Source organism: Lepidochelys kempii, chromosome 2, assembly GCF_965140265.1.
Source record: "Lepidochelys kempii isolate rLepKem1 chromosome 2, rLepKem1.hap2, whole genome shotgun sequence".
NCBI classification, from domain to species: Eukaryota; Metazoa; Chordata; order Testudines; family Cheloniidae; genus Lepidochelys; species Lepidochelys kempii.
Window position 1 is genome coordinate 267904483 of NC_133257.1, and position 21966 is coordinate 267926448.

The window sequence follows — 21966 nt, forward strand, 5'->3', positions numbered from 1 at the left end:
TTTATATTGGCATACTGAGATCAGATGCTGGCCCTAAGTGTCTGCCTTAAACTTAGGAAAGCAAGTATATAGAGGGTCCGTCCTAAAGGCTCCATCACCTCACTTCAGCCCTCTACCACGAGAGGCATTAGAGTCAGACCTAGAAATGGAAAGGAGGACTTGTGGCACCTTAGAGACTAACCAATTTATTTGCGCACAAGCTTTTGTGAGCTACAGCTCACTTTATCGGATGCATTCAGTGAGCTGTAGCTCACGAAGCTTATGCTCAAATAAATTGGTTAGTCTCTAAGGTGCCACAAGTCCTCCTTTTCTTTTTGCGAATACAGACTAACACGGCTGCTACTCTGAAACCCAGAAATGAATCTGTGTTCACAGAAATGTTGGCATGGCAAACAGTCTAGTACCAGAAATAAAGTGGGGGGAGGTAAGTAAAGCAATATTCCTTCCTTGCACCCCTCAAATAGCCATGTAACAAGCATCATTTTGTCTGTTTGTTGTTATTAGTATTAATGATTCATAATAATAATGACTATTTTGCGCCTGTAAACACAGTATGGACTCCCTGTTATTCAAAAATGTCAAGTTTTGAAACACTGTTCCACTTAGTAATTTCACTGAAGATTCCCTCTGTTTCCTGAAACCGCAGAGATTCAGGGCCAAATGATCTATGGCCAGAAACTGAGGCAGCTCTGTGGATTTCAGTGAAATTGACCCTCCCTGTCTCTCATAGACCTGAGCCAAGCACGGTAACATGGTACAAACCCTAATGGCGCTTCATGACATCTCTCACCCCCATTTCACAGAGGAAGCAGTGGAGGTACAGAGTGGTTAAGTGACTTGCCCCCAGGTATCACTGTCAGCGCCAGGGCTGGAACTCAGCTGTTTCTAGTGGCCTAATCCCTAGGCTGTGTCTCTCCCCATGTTACAGGACAGCTAGAGCATGAAAACGGCAAGAACTTAGCGAGACGTGAACAGCAGCGTGATGGGGGAACCCACCCTGTGTTGGTCTTTGACTCTGCAGAGGCTGCATGGCCAGGTCTGCATAGAAAACTGGTGCTCATTGCTGCCCCCGATAGCTTCTCAACGCTCTAGGGCCACAAGCATCTTACCACTGACCTCTGTTACATTGGGGACTAGTTTAAGAACATAAGACCGGCCACACTGGGTCAGACCAGTGGTCCATCTAGCCCAGTATCCTGTCTTGTGACAGTGGCCAGTGCCAGATGTTTCAGAGGGAGCGAACTGAACAGGGCAATTTTTGAGTGATCCATCCCCTGCTGTTCAATCCCGGCTTCTGGCAGTCGGAGCTTTAGGGACACCCAGCGCATGGGGTTGCCCAAGAGCAGCAGTGGAAGCCCTGTCTCTGGAATCACTGAAGACTGGCCTGGCAAAGGCATGGAAAATATGGAACGGGGAACAGCTTTGTGTTGTCCGCTGGGATAAACATGATGTGATTTAACTAGGTCCTTCTGTCGCTGACTTTTTGGATTCTAAATGGAGGAGAATCCCAGTAAAATGGGTGACGTCAATTGCATTTGGATATTACAGGTTCATATAGCTGGGAGCCAAGAGACATCTTGTCATCCTGTGTCCTAAGGGTGAGTGAAAACGCCCTAACACTCTGCTAACCTCCTAGGGCAGGGATGGGCAAACTACGGCCCACGGGCTGGATCCCTAACACTCTGCTAGCCTCCGAGGGGGTCTCCCACAGGAGGCCGTTGATTAACATGCCTGCCTAGCAGGGGTAGGGGAGCTGAACTGGCCGGACCAAGCAGGTCCTGTGCAGATGGCACCCACACCAGGAAACGGTGGCTGTATATTGTCCTGGGGCTGGATGTCCTCCATTGGTAAGGACTGAGGCCGAGCCTGTGCTGTGTTTGGGAGTAGCCCTTCGGCGACACGTTGGCTGAGAGAAGACTCCACAGAGAGGAACATGTGCAAGGAGAGATGCCGGGAACAGAAGGGGGCTGAGGTAGCTTTAGCTTGGTTGTTGAGCAAGTTGAGGTAGCTTGTTGTGAGGTGAGCAAAACCTAAAGAAGCGCAGGGTGCCAGCAGAGAGGTTGTGAAACAAGTGCTATGGTGCCCACACGGAGAGCCCAGCTGGAGGACCTAATGCATCTGCAGAGCACAGCCGGCCTCCCAGAGAGCAACAGGACTCAAAGACACATGCCCAGGAGAAAGAGCAGCACCCCCGCCTGGCTAATGTTTGGTAGCTCAGGCAGAGGGCGATGCAGGTAAACTATGACTGAGCCCTTCCTTGGGTGGGGTTTGCAGTGATGAGGGCTTTACAACTGCCAGAAGGAGAGAGAGAGGAGTTAGGGACGCCCAGCCTGTGTGTGTGGCTCGCTGCAACGGAGGAGGTAAAGGATAGAGACAGATGGAAGGTATTGACACTGTGCGAGAGGAAAACTCTCTAGGAAACTTGACACCGGTTCGGTTCGGCAGTGGGGGGGCCGAGCTCACTGCTGATCCTGCTGACCAGGACTGTCTCATTGTTTCCCTGTGCTCCCCGCCTGTCTGGCTGCAGCTGTTTGTTTTCTCCTCTCTTAGAAGTAAGCTCATTGGGGCAGGGATGGCCTTTCTGTTCTGTGTTGTACAGCGCCTAGCCCCTGGCCTAGGACCAGATGATTCTGCAGTACAAAGCAATAATCAGAGCAGCAGGACAGGACCATGCGTGTGCTCACACCAGTTTGCAGAGAGGCCCGTGCGGGTGCTCAGCCGAGCCGCGCTCTGGCTGCTGGGTAAGGTACGGTGCTTGGCTGAGTGTTGCCCACCTAGGACCCTGTTGGTGTTGCCAGAGGAATGCAGGCCTGGCTGAACAGGAGCCGGCTCCGCCAGCCTCCGACCGCGTCGGCTGCTTCCCTCCTAGGCCCCGTGCCCTGCAAGCTGTGCACGTGTGCGGGCGCACGCAGATCCCAAACCCCGTGCACACGGCAACACACCGCGCGCACAGCCATTTGCACAGAAGAGATTTTCTGCGCACACGGCCTGTCAAAAATTGAGAGGGAACATTGCTCCCAGCTCTCCCTGGGGCTCAGCAAGGCCCGGCCCGGCTGGCTGCACGGCAGGGCCCCCTCCGCCAGGTGAGTCCACTGGTGAGTGGCCAGGTTGGTCGGCTGGTGGACGCCCTTGAGGCAGCGGCAGGGGGGCTCCCCGTCCCCGGGGCGCGGGAGCTGGGAGTGGCGGATGAATCCCTTCCGGCCCTGGGCACTCCGGCAGGTGCGGCACCAGGTTGGAGCGCAGGATGAAGGTCCTCTCGCACCCGGTGCGGCTTCCCCGCGGTGCGCACCGCTTGACGACGCTCTTCCCGCCCTGGGCGCAGGCGTGGGGCTTCTCGCCCGTGTGCGGGCCCCGGGGCGCGGGCGCGGCTGCTCCTCTGCCTGGCTCTGCTGGCGGTTCGGCTGCAGCCCGGAGGTGTCTTCGCGCCCGTCGGGCACAGCTCCAGAGCCAGCTCCCCAGCGGCCCAGTAACCCAGGCTGCCCCCGCGGTCCCAACTCGCTGCAGGTGCTCCAGCCCCACTGGACACGTGCATCACAGCTGGGGAGAGAAGGGGCTTCTCTAGGCTGCTCCGCAACCCACTCGATGGCGTCCGCTTCTTGGTCAGGGCCTAGCAAGCTGTCTCCTGAAAGGTTCCAATACAGCATGGTGCCACCGAAACAGCCCAGCCCCCGCGCCTCACTGCTCAGTCCGCGCAGTGCAAACGGCCCTCTTGGGGGCGCTGTCCTGGGGCTGGAGGGCGCTTGGGCAGGTCAATCACTTGGGGACGTCTCTCTCTGTCTTACACGTTCATGGGTAACCACAGCCTTGGGGTGGTTGTGGGCGTGGCCAGTCCTTTGGTACTAGTCTGTGTGTCACGGCCTTGGTTCTCAGAGCACTGTACCGCTCGCCATGTCCCCACTACAAGTCAAGCCCTGGGCGTCCTAGGGGGAACAGCGGGAACATGGTTCCACTCCACGAGGATTTTGGCTGAGATGCTGGGTGCAGATTTTATAGTAGCCCAGGGGTGGCCAAACTTACTGACCCTCCGAGCCACGTACGACAACCTTCAGAAGTTTGAGAGACGGGGTGCACCTGCTGGGGCTTGGGGTTTCAGCCCTGCTCCTGCTGAAGCCCCGAGCCCCAGCAGACACACCTCCCCGGGGCTGAATCCCTGAGACACCCCCCTACCCGTGGGGCACAAGCCAGAGGCGATGCATGGGGGGCACATGGAGGCACGTACCCCCCAGATATTTGCTGGCCCTGCTCGGTCACATGGCGAGACCTGCACAGCAGCTGCTGGAGCCAGCACCTGGAGCTGCAGCTGTGGGGAAAGGCAGAGGAAACCAGCTGGGAGCTGCAAGGAAAGCTGCAGTTTTTGTGGCTGACGCTTCCCACAGAGCTAAAGCAGAGGCCCCTCCCTGCAGCTCCCAGCTGTTTGCCGTTGCCTCTCCACGGGGAGCTAACACCCCCCTGAGGAGAAGAGAAGGGGCATGCCTGGTGTGGCATGACTCAAGCTATTGGAGGGGGGGCGAACCTTTAAATTGTGCCCCCCCTCAGCAGGCACCAGTCATCTCTGGCAGAAGCCCCTAGCCCTACCACTCCCCCGCAGGACAGAAGCCCTGAGCTCTCCTCCCAACCCCCGTCTGGTAGGCAGAGAGTGGGAGAGGCTTGGGGGGCTCTGTGAGCCTCACTTTAATGGTAAAAGAGCTGCAGTTTGGCCACCTCGACGTAGCCTGTGCAAAACCTTCAGGAGAAGAGAAACGGACCCCACGTCAGATTGGCCCACAGAACCTTGTGAGCCATACACTTACCCCCAAAGTGGGTCTCAGGTGCAGGGTCCTTGGGATACTGGACACAAGCCTCTCCCCCTCGCTCCGTCAGGGACACGACGCCAGGTCTGGGGATCTGGAATCCTTCCCGAGAAAGACGATGACAAGCTTTAGAGTTCAGATTGAGGAGTCTCTGAGAAACTCAGCAGAGCTTTTCTCCGAGACCAGGAGGGCTAGAAACTTACTTTTTCTTTTAAGGAAAGCTGAGACTCTCATGTAATCACCTGATTCCAGGAGTTGGGGCTTTAAGAAGAACAGCAAATATCACAATATGAATGATAATATCACGCGAGTTGGTGACACTGGCTCTTTCTTGAGACACCCTTCTTCCACAAAGCCTTCCACACAGTCTGACCACTTATGCGCCACAGTGGGAGTTTAATTGGGGGACATTTCGTTAAGCTATCGATATATTTTTTTATTTCCTTGAATGTCACTGGGAGGAACGTGAGAAGGAAAGTGTGTAATTCTACACCTGCATTGTAACAGACACAGGGCCATCTGGGACTTCACTGTTCTAACTAGTTTGCTTGTCACAGCCAGCTGGAATCTGGGGGTGGGATGATGCTATGACATGGCTCCCCCTGCTCCGAAATCACAATCTTCTACTACCTGAGCTAAAGGACAATCTTATTTAGCTGTTAGCAGTATGGGGCCTAGGACACACAGTTGGCCAGTTCTAATCTCATCCACTAGAGGGAAGTGTGCACCTCTGCACCCCAGCCAGTTCATTACAGTGTAACACAAAACACCGGCAAGTCCTGTCCAAAGTAATGCAGGAGGGAGGAACCGGGTACAGGGAAGGCAGATGACTGTCTTACCTAGAGAAAGCACAGTCTCCAGGTTCTCCTTCATCACCTCCTTGTAAAGCTCCCTCTGCCATTCTGCCAAAATCTCCCACTCCTCCTCAGAGAAATAGACGGCAACGTCGTCAAACGTCACGGGGACCTGAAACAGCGACGAGTGCACGTTTGGTGTGATTAGTCTCATTTATAGAACAGCAGCACCCACCCGCGCATGGGCCCACACTGGGACAGGGGCTAAACAAACACATGGGGAGACACAGTCCCGTCCCCAGGAGTGCACAATCCAATTTTAAGACAAGATACGGTTCAATGGACAGAGGGCTGGGCTGGGATACAAGAGAACTGGGTTGTGTTCCTGGGTCTTCTGCTGACTTGCTGGGCGCTTTGTGCAAGTCCCTTCTGCTCTCTGTGCCTCTGTTTCCCCTTCCATCAATGGCCTGTGTTGTCTATGAGACTACGTCCCTTGGGGAAGGGTCAGTCTCTTTCAGCTGGGGCCTCTCGGTGCTCTGAAGGACTGTACTGTCAACAGCCGGCACGAGGCGTGATTGGCCCCGACGGGGGAGAAGAGGGAGATGGCAGCAGGACGTTGGGCACGTCTCCATGAGTCAGACTGAAATCAGAGTTGCTTTTTTTAACCGCTGCCTTTGTCTGTTGGCATGTTTTAAAACCCCAGCTGTTGCCGGTTTCTGGATTTTTTTTTTCAGTTCCCCTCTAGTTCAGTCTGGTGGCTCGTGGGGCAGTGAACCATCCAGAGGCCTTTCCAACTTGCCAAACAGATAACTGACAGTGGTGACTAAGGCAACTTTCCAGGGCATTTCACTCAAAAGTCTGGACCTGTGGCTGGGGCAGGAAGAATCTTGTCTCCTGCTGAAGCTGCCGGGGGAATTCAGGGAGGCAGGACAGAATGATCAGAGCTGGAATTTGGCCAGGATGCCGGCCAGGGGCCCATGGCCCCATTACTTTTCAAAGTGGGAGGGCCTTTTTACCAGCCCTATGGGTGAGCGATGCAGGGGGCAGAGAGGGGTGAGCAGGGGTGGGGCCTTGGGTGGCTCTTATCACTGCCCAGCTCTGGCTTCTCTCCTGGCCAGAGGGCAGGGCCTCAGTGGGAAGAGGAGGAATAGGGGGCAGGGCCAAGAGGGGAAAAGCAGGAGCAGGGGCGGGGCCATGGAGGGGGGCGGGGCTCCTGCACGTGTCCCACTTTTGCCTCGTGAAAAGATGGCCAGCTGACCAGTGCGGGCAGTGCCAAATGCTGGGTTTGCCGCTATGGAAGTCACGTCAGACCCTTCTGCCCCCCTTAGCCCTCTCACTGCAAGCAGGTGGGAGCGGGTGCAGAGCAGAGCCCCTGTCTAGACACAATCCCAGCACCGCATTGGACTTTCGACTCACCACCATTGCTAGATCCCTGTCAGAGGCCCTCTGGGTATCTCCCCCCGCCATCGTGGAAGAGGAGCTTAGAAAGTTTATCGTCTATGATGGAGATAGGCAAAACACTGGGTCAGATCCACCCCTGGGATAGCTCCAGTGAAGTGAATGGGATTAGAACAGGAATCCTTCTGGCCCTACCTATTCACTCCAAGCCTAAAAATAGGTCCCGGTTGGCCATTAACTAGATCGCATTCAACAAGCTTCCTTCCGTCTTGTCTCCTTACCAATCTCTTACCCTGATTTTTCTACATGCCCAAGTTGCTAGAGGGAAAGTGTTGGACTTGGGTCTGGAGGTCACCATCTGAGTGTGCGGGATGATAATAACCCTTGAGGATCCCTTCCCTATTAGAAACCTCGCTTTAGAAAGGATGGCGAGAGAGGGCAACAGATTTACAATGGACACAAAGACAGCATTTTTTTTAAAAAATGCAACATCTAATTAATCTGTGGAACTCATTGGCACAGGATATTCTTGAGGCCAAGAACTGAATAAGGTTCAGAACTGGTGACAAAGTACAGGTGAAATTCACCCCCTGTAGGGACCAGCACAAAGACCAGTTACATCAAATTTCAGCCCTACAAGATCTAGGCACCACTCAAGTTCCACTTGTGCTGATCCCTTGCACAGGGTGAATTTCACCCTATCCAGATAACTGAGCTCTGCCCAGTCACGTACAATAAGAAACAATTTTGCATTGTCATGGATGGACTCAATTACATAACAGAATATTAAAAACATAAGAAAGGCTGTACTGGGTCAGACCAATGGTCCATCTAGCCACAGGCACTGACTTTCCAAAGTGCTGGGGGGTGCTCAACCTCCAGCTCTGCCCCAGGCCCCACCCCCACTCCACCCTTCCCCCCCAAGGCCCCACCCCTGCACCACCTCTTCCTGCCCCCGCTCCACCCTGCCCTGCCTCTTCCTGCCCAGTTCCGCCCTCTCCCCCGAGTGCACCGCCTCGCTCCTCCCCCCATCCCCCCAGTCTCCTGCACGTTGCAAAACAGCTGATCATGGCGTGCAGGAGGCTGGGTGAGGAGGCGCTGATCAGTGGGGCTTGCCGGCGGTGGGAGGTGCTGGGGGTGGGGTGGGAGTGAGCTGATGGGGGGGCTGCCGGTGGGTGCTCAGCATCCACCATTTTTTCCCCATGGAGTCGGCGCCTATGTGTCTAGCCCAGTATCCTTTCTCTGACAGTGGCCACGGCCAGATGCTTCTGGCAGTTGGAGGTTTAGGGACACCCAGATCATGGGGTTACGTCCTTGACCATCTTGGCTAATAGCTGTTGATGGACCTGTCTGCTATGAACTTATCTAACTCTTCTTTTTAACCCAGTTATACTTTTGACCTTCACAATATCCCATGGCAATGAGTTCCACAAGTTAATTGTGGCTTGTCTGAAGAAAAACACCCTTTGGTTTGGTTTAAACCTGGTGCCCATTAATTTCATTGGGTGATCCTGGTTCTTGTGTTGTGTGAAGGGGGAAATGTTCGCTTTCTCCACCCCAGTCCTGGTTTTTTCGACCTCTCTCATATTCCCCCCCTCACGCACCTCTATTTTCAGCTGAACAGTCCCACCCTTTTTCATCTCTCCTCCCGCGTCTAATGTTTACGAGGCCACGGAAAGCCCAGTTTGTGATCTACCTTAACGAGAACGTGCCCTGTCCCTATTGCATGTAAAGCCCCACTCATGGCTTCAAGGCACTTTCCCAGAGCCAGAACACACTGAAGCTGTTTCTACCAGCCTGGGAGGAACGGGGAACGGAAGGGCGTGGAGCTGTGGAGCAATGTGCATACCTGTCATTCCATGGCAAGTGATCAATAGAGAGAGAAGGCAGGGATGAACATTTGAAGCCAGTGGACAGGTGGGTCAGAAAAGCCTGCCCTTGGCTCCCCACCTAAGGTAAAGCCTAGGGCCAGAACAGCTCTGTAGAAGCCAGTCAGGTCCCTGGGGTATAAGGCAACGGGGCTGATCCTGAGAAGTGCACCTTTCCCCCGGATGGTGCTGAGCACTCTCCGCTCTCTGTGCAGCTAGTGGGAGTTGAGGGAGGCTCCGTGCCCGGCAGAATCGACCCCCATAATAGGACAAAGACAGGGAAAGGCACAGCTGATGCTAGGGATTTATAGACAGAGCTGCCTGAGCTACCCGGTCCTTTGTCTCCTGTTGCTGGGCTGGAGACTTGTGTTTAAAACAGGCAAAGGGAACACAAGAGTCTTGTCTCTCAGGCTGTCTGGATGGGGAGCGAGCGAGCGAGCGAGCGTGCGTGCGTGTGTGTGTGTGTGTTGTTTTAACCCTTGCGATGCTGGGGGGTTCAGAGGAATGGTTCCTGCTCATGCAGCCAGGTCTCGAGTCCCCACCCCCCTGCCCAGCATGGAAATTAAACACCAGGGAACATCAGCCATGACTCCCAGAGCCCTGGCCTCAGGCACTTTCAAATCAGATACCTACTGACATGTCAGACATGTTGCTTAATTTACCCCCGTCAGGGCCTAGCACCAGCCTTGGTCTGTGATGTGCTGGGGCCACGATCGACTGGCACCTGCCAATGTCTGAAAGCTGCCAAGAGAGGCAGACGGGGCATGTCTTTTTGCTCCATTGGACTAGTCGATCTGGGGGGAGGTGGGGGGGACAATGATAAACATATTGGTGACTTGGGGACTGTTCTCCTCAATCAGGGGTGAGGCCTGGGTGAGCTTGGGGTGTCCGGTTTAGATGGCTGGGAACGGCCACAGGGAACCCCGGGCACTGATCCTGTCCAACAGGGGACCAGTAACCACAAGCTGCTCGGGTCTGACCGCACACCCAACCCTTACCTTGCGGGAGAGCCCTTCAGACATGTCGGCAGGTAACGCGAGGTGTCCGGGGCTGGGAGCCGGTCAGCAGCCGTCACCCTGATCTGTCCACCTCGCAGGGATCCATCGCTCACATTTTCATGTGCCTGCAAAAGCAAGTTCCCAATCAGCCGGTGCAGACTGCCCCCTGCCCCACTCCACAAACTGATGAATACAGGGCTGGGGAAGATTAGCTGCCACAGCTCATAGCAAGGGCAGGGGATATGGGGAGGGAGTGGCCCTCAGGGCCAGTGAGGGGGGTCAAGCTGGGGCACCCCAAACAGGGCTCCAGAGGGTCACTGCTTTGGCTGGTCCAATCCCCCTTTGCCGAGATGGTCCCCAAATCAGAGGGGCATCTCCCTACATCAGAGCCATCTCCATTTGTAACAGCCTGGGAGGAAGGGGCCGTGTGGGCTGCTGCTAGAGGGGGACGCTGGGAGATGTAGTTCTGCCCAGGTCTTGCTGTGGGATGCCGGCGGCGTGTGCCAGCCACAGTCCCCAGCACAGACCCTCCCTGGCTTCCTAGGGGGAGAGGGGATAAATAACATCTCCCAGCAGGGCCTGGGCTGAGCGCCGGACACTGGGTAGGGGAGGGAAGCCACAGAGGCACCCGTTCCCGTCCCACTCGCCCCTCTGCCGGAGCGGGCCATGGGGCCAGCGCTGAGCTGGCGGCTTGGGGTACATCTGAGTGTGTGGGAATCGCTCAGATGAGACTTAAATGCTAGATCCCATCTCCCCGGTGTAGACATTAACGAGCCTGGGGATAAGACCAGGGATTTGCCCTGATCTCCTGAACTCATATTTCAACCCCACCTCCATAGGGTGCAATGCACTATTGTGCAGAGGCCTCCAGTTGTGGGCCTAGAAGTGTTGCCAAATCACGGACATTTCCTGCCTCAGCTCCCTGGTGCTCTGAGACCTCAGCACTACGAGGAACCCTTCAAGTGCCTCAGTTTCCCCATCTATAAAACAGGGCCGATGATGCTTACCCACCTTGTAATATGCTTTGGGACCTACCAATGATAAAAGACCAGTGGCTCCAAACACAGTCAGGCACCTGAATACATTTACAGGCAGCTTGTCTGAGAGCAGTCTGATTTCCAGAGGGACCAAACCCATTCTCAGTGAGAGTGCTGGGTGCTTTGCTCTGCAGAAAGCCCAACCGATTGTATTTAGAAGCTTAAATATGTATTTAGGTGTCTAAGATGTTGGTACACAGGTTTGAAAATATTGGCGCAAGACTTTACTATCGCTGTTTTTCATATCTTAACCATCAGCCCCCGTGACCTGGCTTTCTGGTGTTCTCTTCACTGACCTGACGTTTGACTAACTTCTTGTGGTGATGAACCCAACACCCGATGCCCAAGCCCTAAGACAGGCCCATTTCCTCATTGCCTGGCATTCTGGCCCCATTGAAGTCAGTGGAGGTTTTGTCATTGGTGTCACTGAGGCCACAGTTCCGGTCAGGGCTCTGAAGCTGCTGACCAAGAGTAACGGGAAAAGTCACCTGCCAAAATGCTCTTCAAATTCCAGGGAAGGAGCCTGCCGCTGCCTGGGATTTTTTACCCCTTTGATGTGTTGGCCTATCAGGCAGCCAGATCTGACCAGATCGTTTCATAGCCTGGGCTCAGCTAGTGGAATAATTTGCATCTGTGTATGATTTTGGGTGAAGTTTTCAAGCCCAACCCTGAAGGCCTGGGTGTGGCCAAACTCTCACTGAAGGCAGTGGCGATTTTGCCTGAACCAGGATTTGGCCCTCTGAAATTATGGACTTGAGGCTTTTCCTCCAGCGAAGCCCACTGGGGTTTCACAGCTGACCCCACCATCAGCAGGTTCTGATACGGCCGCGTGAGAAAGTTGTAAGGGAGACTCTGATATTGCACTAGGTGCGAGGTGACTCCGTCCCCCCACCAAGCCTGCGCCCTGCTCAGCCCTTGGGCATCATCGGCATAAGTAGCTGGGGAGACTTGTGCTGGGAGCAGAGTCCCTGCATGCAAGGGCAGGTGCCATGTTCTCATTGTGTCCACACAGGTCGGCCCCGTGTCAAAGGGTGGCCCAGATTCCACTCCAGCTTCGGCTCCCTCTGGCCACCAGAGGCTTGGTCAGCAGGAAAACTTCCTGGAGATGCTGCTGCTCCCTCCCCACTTCCTCTGGGCCTGGGCTTGAAGCCCTAAAGCTGGCCACTCCCCACATTGGGCCCACTATGTGGGGAGGAGGGGGGTCCTCACCCAGGCCCCAGTTCTCCATCCCTGTTTGTGGTCGTGTTGTGGTATGAAAAGAAGTGACTGTAAGCCATTGTTTCACTTCCCAGGCAAGTTAGAGCAGCCCTCTATGGGCCATTTGTCAGTCATGAATAGCCAGAGCACCAGGCATTCCTGGTCATATTCCCTCCCTGTGCTGGACACATTCCCTTGCTAGGGACTGTCTTAGAGCCCTTTCAGCCATTCAGTGCTGGCCAGGGTACCCTCTTATGCTGGACTTAGCTCCCTGGGGCCAGTTCTATTCAGTTTGTGGCTCCTTTCTGCTGCCAGAATGGCACAAGGGGTGTGAAGCAGACCAGAGAATCAGATCCTTGGAACAAATGTTCACGGAAGCCAAATGGGCCAGCCTGCAATCTCAGTTATGCTGGTTTAAATCAGGGGTGACCCCACCGGTGTCTACAGGGCATTTCTATAGAACTCCTCGCTACGGCAACCACCACTGCAGCGGAATTATTCCAGATGTAGACCCTGAGCTCACACTCTGGCCTCAGTTTTCACTCAGTCTCACTCCCCCTGGGAATTTTCCCATACAGCAGAACCTGGAGTTTACAAACACCAACCTGCTGAACGAGCGGTTACACCAACAGAAAAAAAGAAATAAACCGCCTAAAGGTAAAGTGATGTCAATGGCCAACATGTCACGATCCTTTCCCATTCTGATGTCTTCAGGCCACTGGAGACCTCCTTGCAGTGATTTGAAGGACAAGAAGAAAGTGACACAATAGACCATACTGCAACGTATGCACCAGCCCTGCTGTAGTTCTGAGATGTTCAGTTTTATGAACTCCTCAACCCCGAATTAGTTTGTCAGAGAGGAGTTCTTTTGTTTGAGATCTAAGTAACACCTCCTGGATTTGTCCCACTGCTTCGCTGCGGCAGGGGAAGCTCAAGGAATGGGGCCTTGAGATGTTTGTGAGTTTTCCAACCATGTTATTGTACCAAGGTCATTTTGATGGGTGCAGGAAACAAAGCGTGGCTCTGTTTTCAAACATCCCTACCAGACTTGGGGTGCTTGCAGTGTCAGAGTTTCATTTTACACCATCCTTATATAAACACAAGCCCAGATTCTGCTGTCAGTTGTCATAAACCTGCAGTAACTCCACTTGATTACATGCAGTTACCCCAGCCTGAAACAAGAGGGAGGGCAGTAAACCACGCAAAGAATTTTTATCTGGCCACAGAGGAGGGGGAAAGGAAACAGTCACTGCTAAGGTGCAGTTAAGGATCCACAACAATGTTAAATTTCCCAGGTGTTTAATCCATAGGCAGTTCAAAAAGAGACCCAGTTGTAACTATGTACGTATTCCTTAAAATGGGGGAAAGGAATGCAAATAATTAAATGCATCTGCACATGCATTCTCTCCTCCCAAAGTTAAAATCTAAGGTTGTCCCATGCCGTCCGAGTCTGTGATCAAAGGTGGTTGTTAACCCATGGGGGATTCTTTTATCATTTCAGTCTAATGTTTCCACTTCTTTAGCGCTTGCTGTTAGTTTGAAGCTCTCTTGTGGGCAGAGAGACCGCAGTTCAGCTGTCACCCTGAGAGACTGGTGCCTGCTTTTCCTGCATGATCTCGATGGGCAGCACCATTGGTGCACCCTAGTTCCGCTTGAGTAGCAGTGACCATTTAATGGGGATTTCTCCAAGTATAAAATTCACATCCATTCCCAGACCGGCCTGAAAACTGGTGTTGTCAGACATCACCAGTGTGGTGCTAAAACTATCCAGGATTATCAACAAAAATCTTTCCCCTAGGAGCAGTAGGCAAGGGTCCCACAAAATCACCCTGTAAACATTGAAGGGGGCCTTTTGATGCTTGATGCATTAACTCTCCACGTCTTTTTCTTCTAGCAGGGTCTTGCTTAGCACACGTTAAACAGCTATGAATATGCAGGTTTAAATCCTCTTTCATTCCAGGCCACCATCCCAGTTTTTTAAATTTTTCTAACGCCTCTTCCTGTTTTGGGTGACCTCCCACAGTTGAACCATGGACCCATCCTAAAAGGAGGTACTGCATCTGCTGAGGGATTACCAGGACCCATTCCTTTTCTGGTTTTGCCAGAATTCGGTCTCCCTCCTTTCCCAACGGGACACCCTGCCACTGCTACTATCCATTGCTGTATTAAGTCATCTTTTGCCTGCAGGTCCTGTAAAAACTGTAGCTCTTTCTGGTTTCAGAGTAGCAGCCGTGGTAGTCTGTATTCGCAAAAAGAAAAGGAGGACTTGTGGCACCTTAGAGACTAACCAATTTATTTGAGCATAAGCTTTCGTGAGCTACAGCTCACTTCATCGGATGTAGCTCACGAAAGCTCATGCTCAAATAAATTGGTTAGTCTCTAAGGTGCCACAAGTACTCCTTTCCTTTCTGGTTGTTTTCTTCCCTTTCTTGTTCTTGTTTTGCCTGAGCCCGGGTGATTACTGCAATGGGTGTGGGCTCCCACAGCGTTTCAGTGAGGGGTGCTTCCTTAGCCACTTTATCTGCTTGTTCAATTTCCCTTTTTCAATGGACTTGTTCTCTTATGGGCTTTTATTTTAACCATCCGGATCCTCTGATACTGCCCTGCCAATTTCTCTATTTGCTGCCATAAGGTCTTGTGTTTAATTTTGGATCTGTCAGTTCCTGTAAAACCTACACTACTCCACCATGGTAGGTAGATGGCGGTTCTCTGGTAAACATAAACTGAATCAGTTCCTATTATTAGCTCTGTTTGCTTGTTCTTCATTCTAGCTAAAACTTCTAAGACCACTGACACTTCTGCAGACTGTGTTCCCCCTTTGCTCAATTTGTACTGGAAGAAGTTAACTCTTTGTAGGTTTCCAGTTAAACAAATCCCTGGAAAACCAGTGACTCGTTTTCCTTCAGAGTAATATGAGCTACCGTCCACAAAACAAATGGTTTTTCCAATCACCTGTTCAGCTGGGGTTGCTTTAAAGACAGGGTGTGCTTTGGATTCCCGTTTGGGGGGGGAGGGGGTTCACAAACATGCTCTTGATCGCTTATAGTCAATCCCCATACAGATATTTCAGGTTCTTTTAGTGGGACTAATCCAACATTCTCGGACATGAGAGCAAAGACCCATTGAATGGCCTTGTCTCCTCTCACACGTCCTTTAGACAGGTTTTCCTGACTGAGTAATTTTCCCAGCTCATGGTGACTCTTTATAATCACCTTGCTCGCTCTGATAATTGCCTGAGCTTTTTGTAGTTTCCAATAGGCAGCGAGAGCAGTTTGCTCACACATTTCCAGTTTGCTTTCTGGACCTGTTAATGCTCTGCTATAATAAGCAGTGGGTCTCTCCCCAGCATCAGTGTCCTGGGTAAGCACACTAACAATACCGAAATTCTTAACACTAGGGTACAATACAAAGGGGAATTCGTTGTTAGGGGCGACCAAGGTAGGTGCCTCCATTAACCCTTTTTTCAAGCTCTCCCATACATTAGTTACCTCCTCTGTCCAGGTCCACTGTGGTCTTTTAAGTACCTCGTACAGGGGACCTGCCTTCTCTGCATACCCAACCATAAACTCTCTGCAGAAGTTAGTGAACCCCCAAAAAGATTGCAAAGATTTAGTATCTACTGGCATAGGGAGGTTAACAACGCACTTTACCCTTTCCTTATCCACAGACCTTCCCCCTGCACTGAGTCGAATTCCAAGATATTGCACTTCTCTCTCTTTAATCTGGGATTTAGAGGGGTTAAGTTTCAAGTCCTATGCTTGGCAGCAAGTCAATAACTGCCACATTAACACTGTGTTCCTGCTCTGTTTCACTGACGATTAAAATGTCATCTACATCCTGGACTATCCTTCCCGTTTGTAACAGCCCCTCCTTCTCTCTCATATTTCTCACTACAGCATGAAATATTGTGGGTGCGTCACAGTACCCCATAGGCAAAACATTCCAGCAACATTGCATATACCCTAGAATACAAAATATGTTCTGTATTGAGACTCTGGGTTTAAAGGTAAACTCCAAAAGCTGTTTGCCACGTCGAGTACTGAGAACCACTTCACGTCAGGGGTTACCACCTCCAACAATTCTGAGTAAGCAGCCATTACTGGGGGCTCCCCGCTTGGCAGTTCTGTTTAACCCCCGATAGTCAATAGTTAATCTGCATGTGCCAGCAGGGTTTTGACTGGCCAGATTGGTGCTGCGTTAGGTGCTGAATACCTTCGAATTAATTTTCATTTTTCCAATTCTTCTGTAACTTGCCATAAAGATTCTTTTGCTTTCTGAGGTATTGGGTATTGTTTGATGAATGGGGGTTGTCTCCTTCTACTGTAATGGCGGTTTGTATTTTCCCTTTATCTAGGGAGTTCACTGCTCGGATGGTTTGAATTGCAGCTCACCAACCTTCCCAGCCTTCTGGTGCAGGAGGTGGCTGTTTGGGCTTTATTGCTTTCGCCGTTTGAGTAGCAAGTCCCATAGGGATCACGTGAGCGTTATTTGTTTCTCCCGTTACAGTGAGAGTTTGTATGATACACGTTTGGGACGTTCAGAATTAATCCCAATCGTTTGATGGTTTCTACTCCAATTAGATTGTCTCTCCCTGCAGCAGCACACTTCTCCTGAAGGGTACGTACACCAAGCCGGAGAGGGAGGGTTTTAACATCATATAGATTTATAGAGTCATAGATATGAAGGTCAGAAGGGATCATTATGATCATCTAGTCTGACCTCCTGCACAAGGCAGGCCACAGAATCTCACCCACCCACTCCTGTGAAAAACCTCTCACCTATGTCTGAGCTATTGAAATCCTCAAATCATGGTTTAAAGACTTCAAGGTGCAGAGAATCCTCCAGCAAGTGACCCAGGCCCCATATGTTTGCTTAGTTCCTGATATGCCCTGGATCTGTATGGAATCCACTATTGGATACACATTAAATGGATCTTTTACTATAGGCATTCCAGCCCCTACGCCCAATAGAAAATCTGCAAGCCCATCCCTGACTCAGGCGCTTCAGCGTGGGGGTCCCCAGACATCTCTTGCCATGGGGGGCTGGAAAACACAGTCTGAGTTGCAGGAAGCACTGTCCTGTGGTAGTGAATGATGAGCAATCGGATCATTGCTTTAGCCACAGTTGCCTTAGCCACCTTCATCGCTGCCTTTTCTTCCCCCTTTTGAGACCCCTTGCCAACCAGACATGCCTGTAGCTGCGTCCGCAGCTTCTCATTCTCCCCTTTAAGATCTGGAGTCTCCCGTTTCAAGGTTTCAGGCGAAACCCATTCACTCTCTCCGTTTACTCCTCTACCTCTGTTCATTCCACGACGACGTCTCCTACCCCGGCCACGGCCACAGGGAGAGTATCCAGGACCCCCGATTTTCCACTGTCCTAACTGTGTTCGCAGCTCATTGACAGGAGTTCCTTCCTGCTGTTTAACCGCAGTCTCCACTTTTCCAATCCATTCATTCCAAGGTACGTCTCTGCCTCCATTCTCGCACCAAGCATTCATCCATTCGGTCACCCCAGAAGGCAGTGCCTCCAAAACAAGTTGCTTCAAATCCTCGAGATCAGTATCCCCCACTGTTAACCTAACATACGTTTGTCTTCTGTCAGCCATCTTGGCCGGAGCCTCTCCTGCCATTCCTGTAATTCCTTTAAGTGCAGCGAATCCACTGGATAACTTAAAATGCTTTTGAGCCCCACACGTTTAACCATTTGCGTAACATCATCATCAAAACCAAGGGTATGACAATTCAGTGGTCCCAACGGGGTTTGTACTAAAATTGGTTCCTATAACATCAATTCCCACTGCTTTTAACAGCTGCGAGCATTTACGTAGCCATGCGATAAACTCATTAAAATTCTTGGAAGGCGGGGGGCTGACAGCTCCAGCTAACGCAATTAGTTCATTAATTTTTAAAGCATCGAGCCTGGCTGTTAAGCCGCTCGCTCAAGGTGGGTGAGGTGTATCTGTACCGCACTTGGGTGCCTCCATTTTCCTTTCTGCATAATTGCCATGGGGGTAGGGCTGTTTTCAAGTGTCTGTTAATTTTTTTTGTTGCTGTTTCCACTGCGTTCCATAACCTCAATGGAGGTGGAACACTAGTTGGTGGGGTAGCGTCAAGGGTAAAGTGGGGTGTCAGGGTCAGGTTCCGCGGTAGGGCTTTCTCTCCCATTTTCCCTCATTTCTCCTGTTTTAACAGGAATTGGTCTAGGCTTTGGGGAGGGTTTGTCCAAAACCTGGTTCTCATCATAAGGTGGTGGTTGCGGTGCAGTGGCCCCTGCCCACGGGTCAAGAGAGGATGATCCAGCTGGGTCATCCACATGTCCCCAGTGCAGCCTCCATTCCAGTTGTCCCATGTTCCATCTTTTAATTTAGCTAGGGCCACCTGCTTCCATTTCTGCCCCCATCCTTCTGGGACTGGAAAAACCCTCAAAGTCTGTTGAGCAACAGGGGACGGAACGTTTTTCTTCTGCAGGTTTTCCGCAGCTGTCTCCAATTTTTTGTTTTCCTGCTTTATCTGTTCGAGCAGATCGTGAGTCTGGACTGCCTGTTGCCCTGTTAAAAAAACTTGGGCTTTCCAGTGCTTGACTGCCTGGGTTGCTTCCTCCAAGGCTTTAGTTATCCCTTGAACTTGCCTGGTTTGCTCCATTACGTGCCTGGCCAGTATGTCGGCGTGTTGTTTAAGCCATCTGACTGCCATGGACATTCATTGCAAAATCCTAGCTTTTTTACTTCTATTATTTCTTAGAGCTTCTGTTTCTACCATTGCTTTACAAATGCCAGTTCAAGTTTCCCCACTTTCTTTTTTAAATTCATATGGACCCCCTTTACTGGCAATCCAGCGGGTCCACGAGTTATCAAACTCTGTGGGGATTTGAAGGGAGAGGATAAGGGGGTTCCTCAGCTCGTGGTTTTCTGTCATGTTAGATCGCGATTGCTACAGCAGACAGCTCACTTACTCACCAGATCAGCGGTCGGGGTCACCAACGTTGTCAGACGTCACCGGTGTGGTGCTCTGCTGTGTCCAATGTTGATAACAGCCAGCTGCGTGCGTGTGTTCCCTCTGTGTGCTGCTCCGGCTCTGCGCGGATCGCTGACACAGCAGACCCCGAGAGAAACCCCAAGGACCACAGATTCCGACAAGGTACGAAGGCACCCGGCCAGGTTTATTGCCAAACGAAACACAGTCTCTAGCGCCCCGGATCAGATGTCTACAGTTCTGCTAGTACATATGTGCTCCCTGACAATGGACTGGCTCAGTCCATGGCGTGATTTACCACTGCCCCAGGCCAGACAGAGACATATCCTCGGGGTAAAGTCTTATGCAGAGCTACAAACAAGTTACACCTCACTCCTGATGTATTGAGGTACAAACCCTCTACGTAGTAAGGTGCCACCTCTCACCTTGTTCACGTTGGTTAGAGCAAAACAACCCCATCCATCATATTACCCTTTTGCCCCTGTCTTTAGGATGGGTCAGCATGCGCCTTGTTATCTGTGTGGAATGTGCTCATATCCGAGCGTTCTCGGTACCATCCTGACACATGTTTATATCTCTAGTACCTAGGACCTTTTGGCTATGTGTGTTTTTGCAACATCAGCCCTCTCCTTGCCGGCTTTTGTAAGCAGGGCCTGCCTCTGGCTCACAGCTTAACTTTGCTTTATGTTAACGAAGTCTTGACCATTACTTTAGTTCAGGCCTTAGGCCTCATACCAGGCCCTTGATACAGGGTTTTTGTTTCAGGGCCTCATCTAACTACAACTGGTATATCAGCAGGCCGACCAGGCTAGAGTGAGTGGTGCAAATTGGTCACTTAACCCAGGCGTTCCTGAGATGCCCCCCCGTTTTTAATTGTTCAGATACTTGTAACTTGTGTGTGCGCGCGCAGAGCTGGGGAACGTACTACGGGCAGCAGGCCCATGACACTGATCTCACAGTGTGTCTTATTCCACGGGTACACAAAAGCAATCCCACTCATGCATAGCTCATGAGAGGCAGGAACAGATTTTCAGAGTTCAGCGTTGACACCCTGCTGCCAAGTGAGATCATCCCCGGGGCCCAGCATGTCTTTCGCTTTGACACCAGACGGTTCTTGGTGTCCCTGCAGCACGGCTGCTTTCTTTGGTTTTGCTGCCATCGCTCGGCCACTCCACTGAACTGCGGCATATTGATAAAGCTTTCGCAGTTACACCCACCCGCTGTTTGCTATTGGATTTAACGCTGTTGCCGGCTTGGCAAACAAACCCCAAACATTGCACAAACGCAAAGCCAACTGGGACTTACGAGAATCCTGCTCCCTGCTGCCCAGGTGGGACTTCATGGCCTCAGTGGGGCTAGAACTGAGATCAGTCCGCTCCACAAGCATAATTGAAGGAGAATCTCAGTTAGCAAGATAGGGTCTGTGACACACAGGTGGGACAGTTCCAATTCCATCCAGTGGGGGGCAGCATAAGAGCCAGTTTGTTACAGCGACAGAGGGTCTTCTGGCTCACGATTTGCCCAAAAACCAGGGACGTGGACACATCACATGTAGCTCATCTCAGAAGACTCAACAACAAGGCCTGCATGGCTTCTGAGCTGGCAAGATGCGGTGAACCCTCATGACTTTGATATGCTGCTCTCCTCCCTCCATGAATCTCACATAGGCACCGAAAGCCACCAGGCAGGATCCTTAGCTAGTGTCAATCCACGTAGCTCCGTTGATTTCAGCCGAGCCACATGGCTTGACCCCAGCTGGCCCCTGGCTCAGCATGCAGCGGACAGGGGAGTTTTCCCCTAGGTCAGTAATGAAACAAGGCCATCTTCAGAGCCCACTAGAATCTGGCTTGGGCTGGATCTGAGACTCACGCTGGTTAGTCCACTAGAGCAAAGAACAGTTTGTGCTCACAGCCCCAAGGCCTTTCCTCCCACTGCTCTGCAGGCAGCTGTTCATTAACCTTGCAGCTCCACGGCAACCTAGGGCAAAGCTGCCACCCTCACCTCACTGAGAGGGAAACTGAGGCACAGAGTGATTAACTGACTTGTCCAAGGTCACTCCGTAGCAGAGCCGGGAAGCTGCCACAGGAGTCCTGGCACCCACTATCTTGATCTAACCATTAGACCACACTCCCCCTCACAGCTGATGGCTGTGAAAGGGTTCAGCATTAGCACGAGCACAGCCTGGGCTTCAGGGAGGAAAGCCGGCTAAAGAAGTGATTTAGCTAATGGGGGAGCCTACTTTATTAGACACCATTTACCTGTGAGTGTGTCTTTGTCCTGAGCGTCCGGCCAGCACACTCCTGGCTTGGTGCCCTGTGGGCCAATGGCGACGTCAGCCCATCAGTGGAACCATGTTAACGGCATACACCAGAAAAATGTGTTTCCACCTGCACGTCCCCCGAGCTCCTGGACAATGAGATTCCTGCTCCCGGAGAGAAACCGCCCTTCTGTGCAAGATCATCCAGCTTCCAGGCTGCTCCGAGGCTATTCATGTGAAGGGCTTCGCAGCAGAGACTCAGAGGCAGGGGGCAGCTGGGCTCAGAGAGCTGGGTGAAATCAGCCAGACCGTGCCATTTGAAGATACACCTGCTCACGGCAGGACGCGCCAACGGCCAGACACCCCAGCCGGCTCCCTGGGCCCTACTGACGCAGATGCTCTGGACAGACTGGTGCGGGTGCGGCTGGCTGGCTAAGGGGGCTTTGTATTCTGTCTCTCCCTGCTGCTCTGCTCAGGCAAGCTGACATGGGCCAGGCCAGCTGACCTCTTCTTTGGTTAATAAGAAATCTGGAGAAAATCAGACATGGATGGAAGCCATCCCAGGCTCAGAGAGATTGTTACTAGCTGAGGGCCCTGCCCCTGCACTTAGTTGGGTGCTCGGAGCAGAACTGGGTGCCCAAGCGGAACCGGGTACC

At 52.1% G+C, this 21966-nt stretch overlaps 1 protein-coding gene across 3 annotated transcripts; it reads right to left on the reverse strand.

Moving 5' to 3' along the window:
• Positions 1–267: 267 nt before the first annotated feature.
• Positions 268–21684, reverse strand: LOC140905785 (uncharacterized). Of its 3 annotated transcripts, XM_073329257.1 has the most exons (5): positions 21312–21684; positions 9849–9973; positions 5630–5756; positions 4791–4892; positions 268–3622 (listed from the first exon to the last, which is right to left on the reverse strand). In XM_073329257.1, exons 2-5 carry the CDS (start codon positions 9870–9872, stop codon positions 2775–2777), a joined length of 1101 nt encoding a protein of 366 aa, XP_073185358.1. In that variant the 5' UTR covers positions 9873–9973; positions 21312–21684; the 3' UTR covers positions 268–2774. The 3 variants fall into 3 exon arrangements, with proteins under 3 accessions (XP_073185358.1, XP_073185361.1, XP_073185360.1); XM_073329260.1 differs by lacking the exons at positions 9849–9973; positions 21312–21684 and adding an exon at positions 4994–5051 and having other exon boundaries at positions 5630–5713; XM_073329259.1 differs by lacking the exons at positions 9849–9973; positions 21312–21684 and adding an exon at positions 4994–5051 and having other exon boundaries at positions 4791–4916; positions 5630–5713.
• Between the last annotated feature and the right edge of the window lie 282 nt (positions 21685–21966).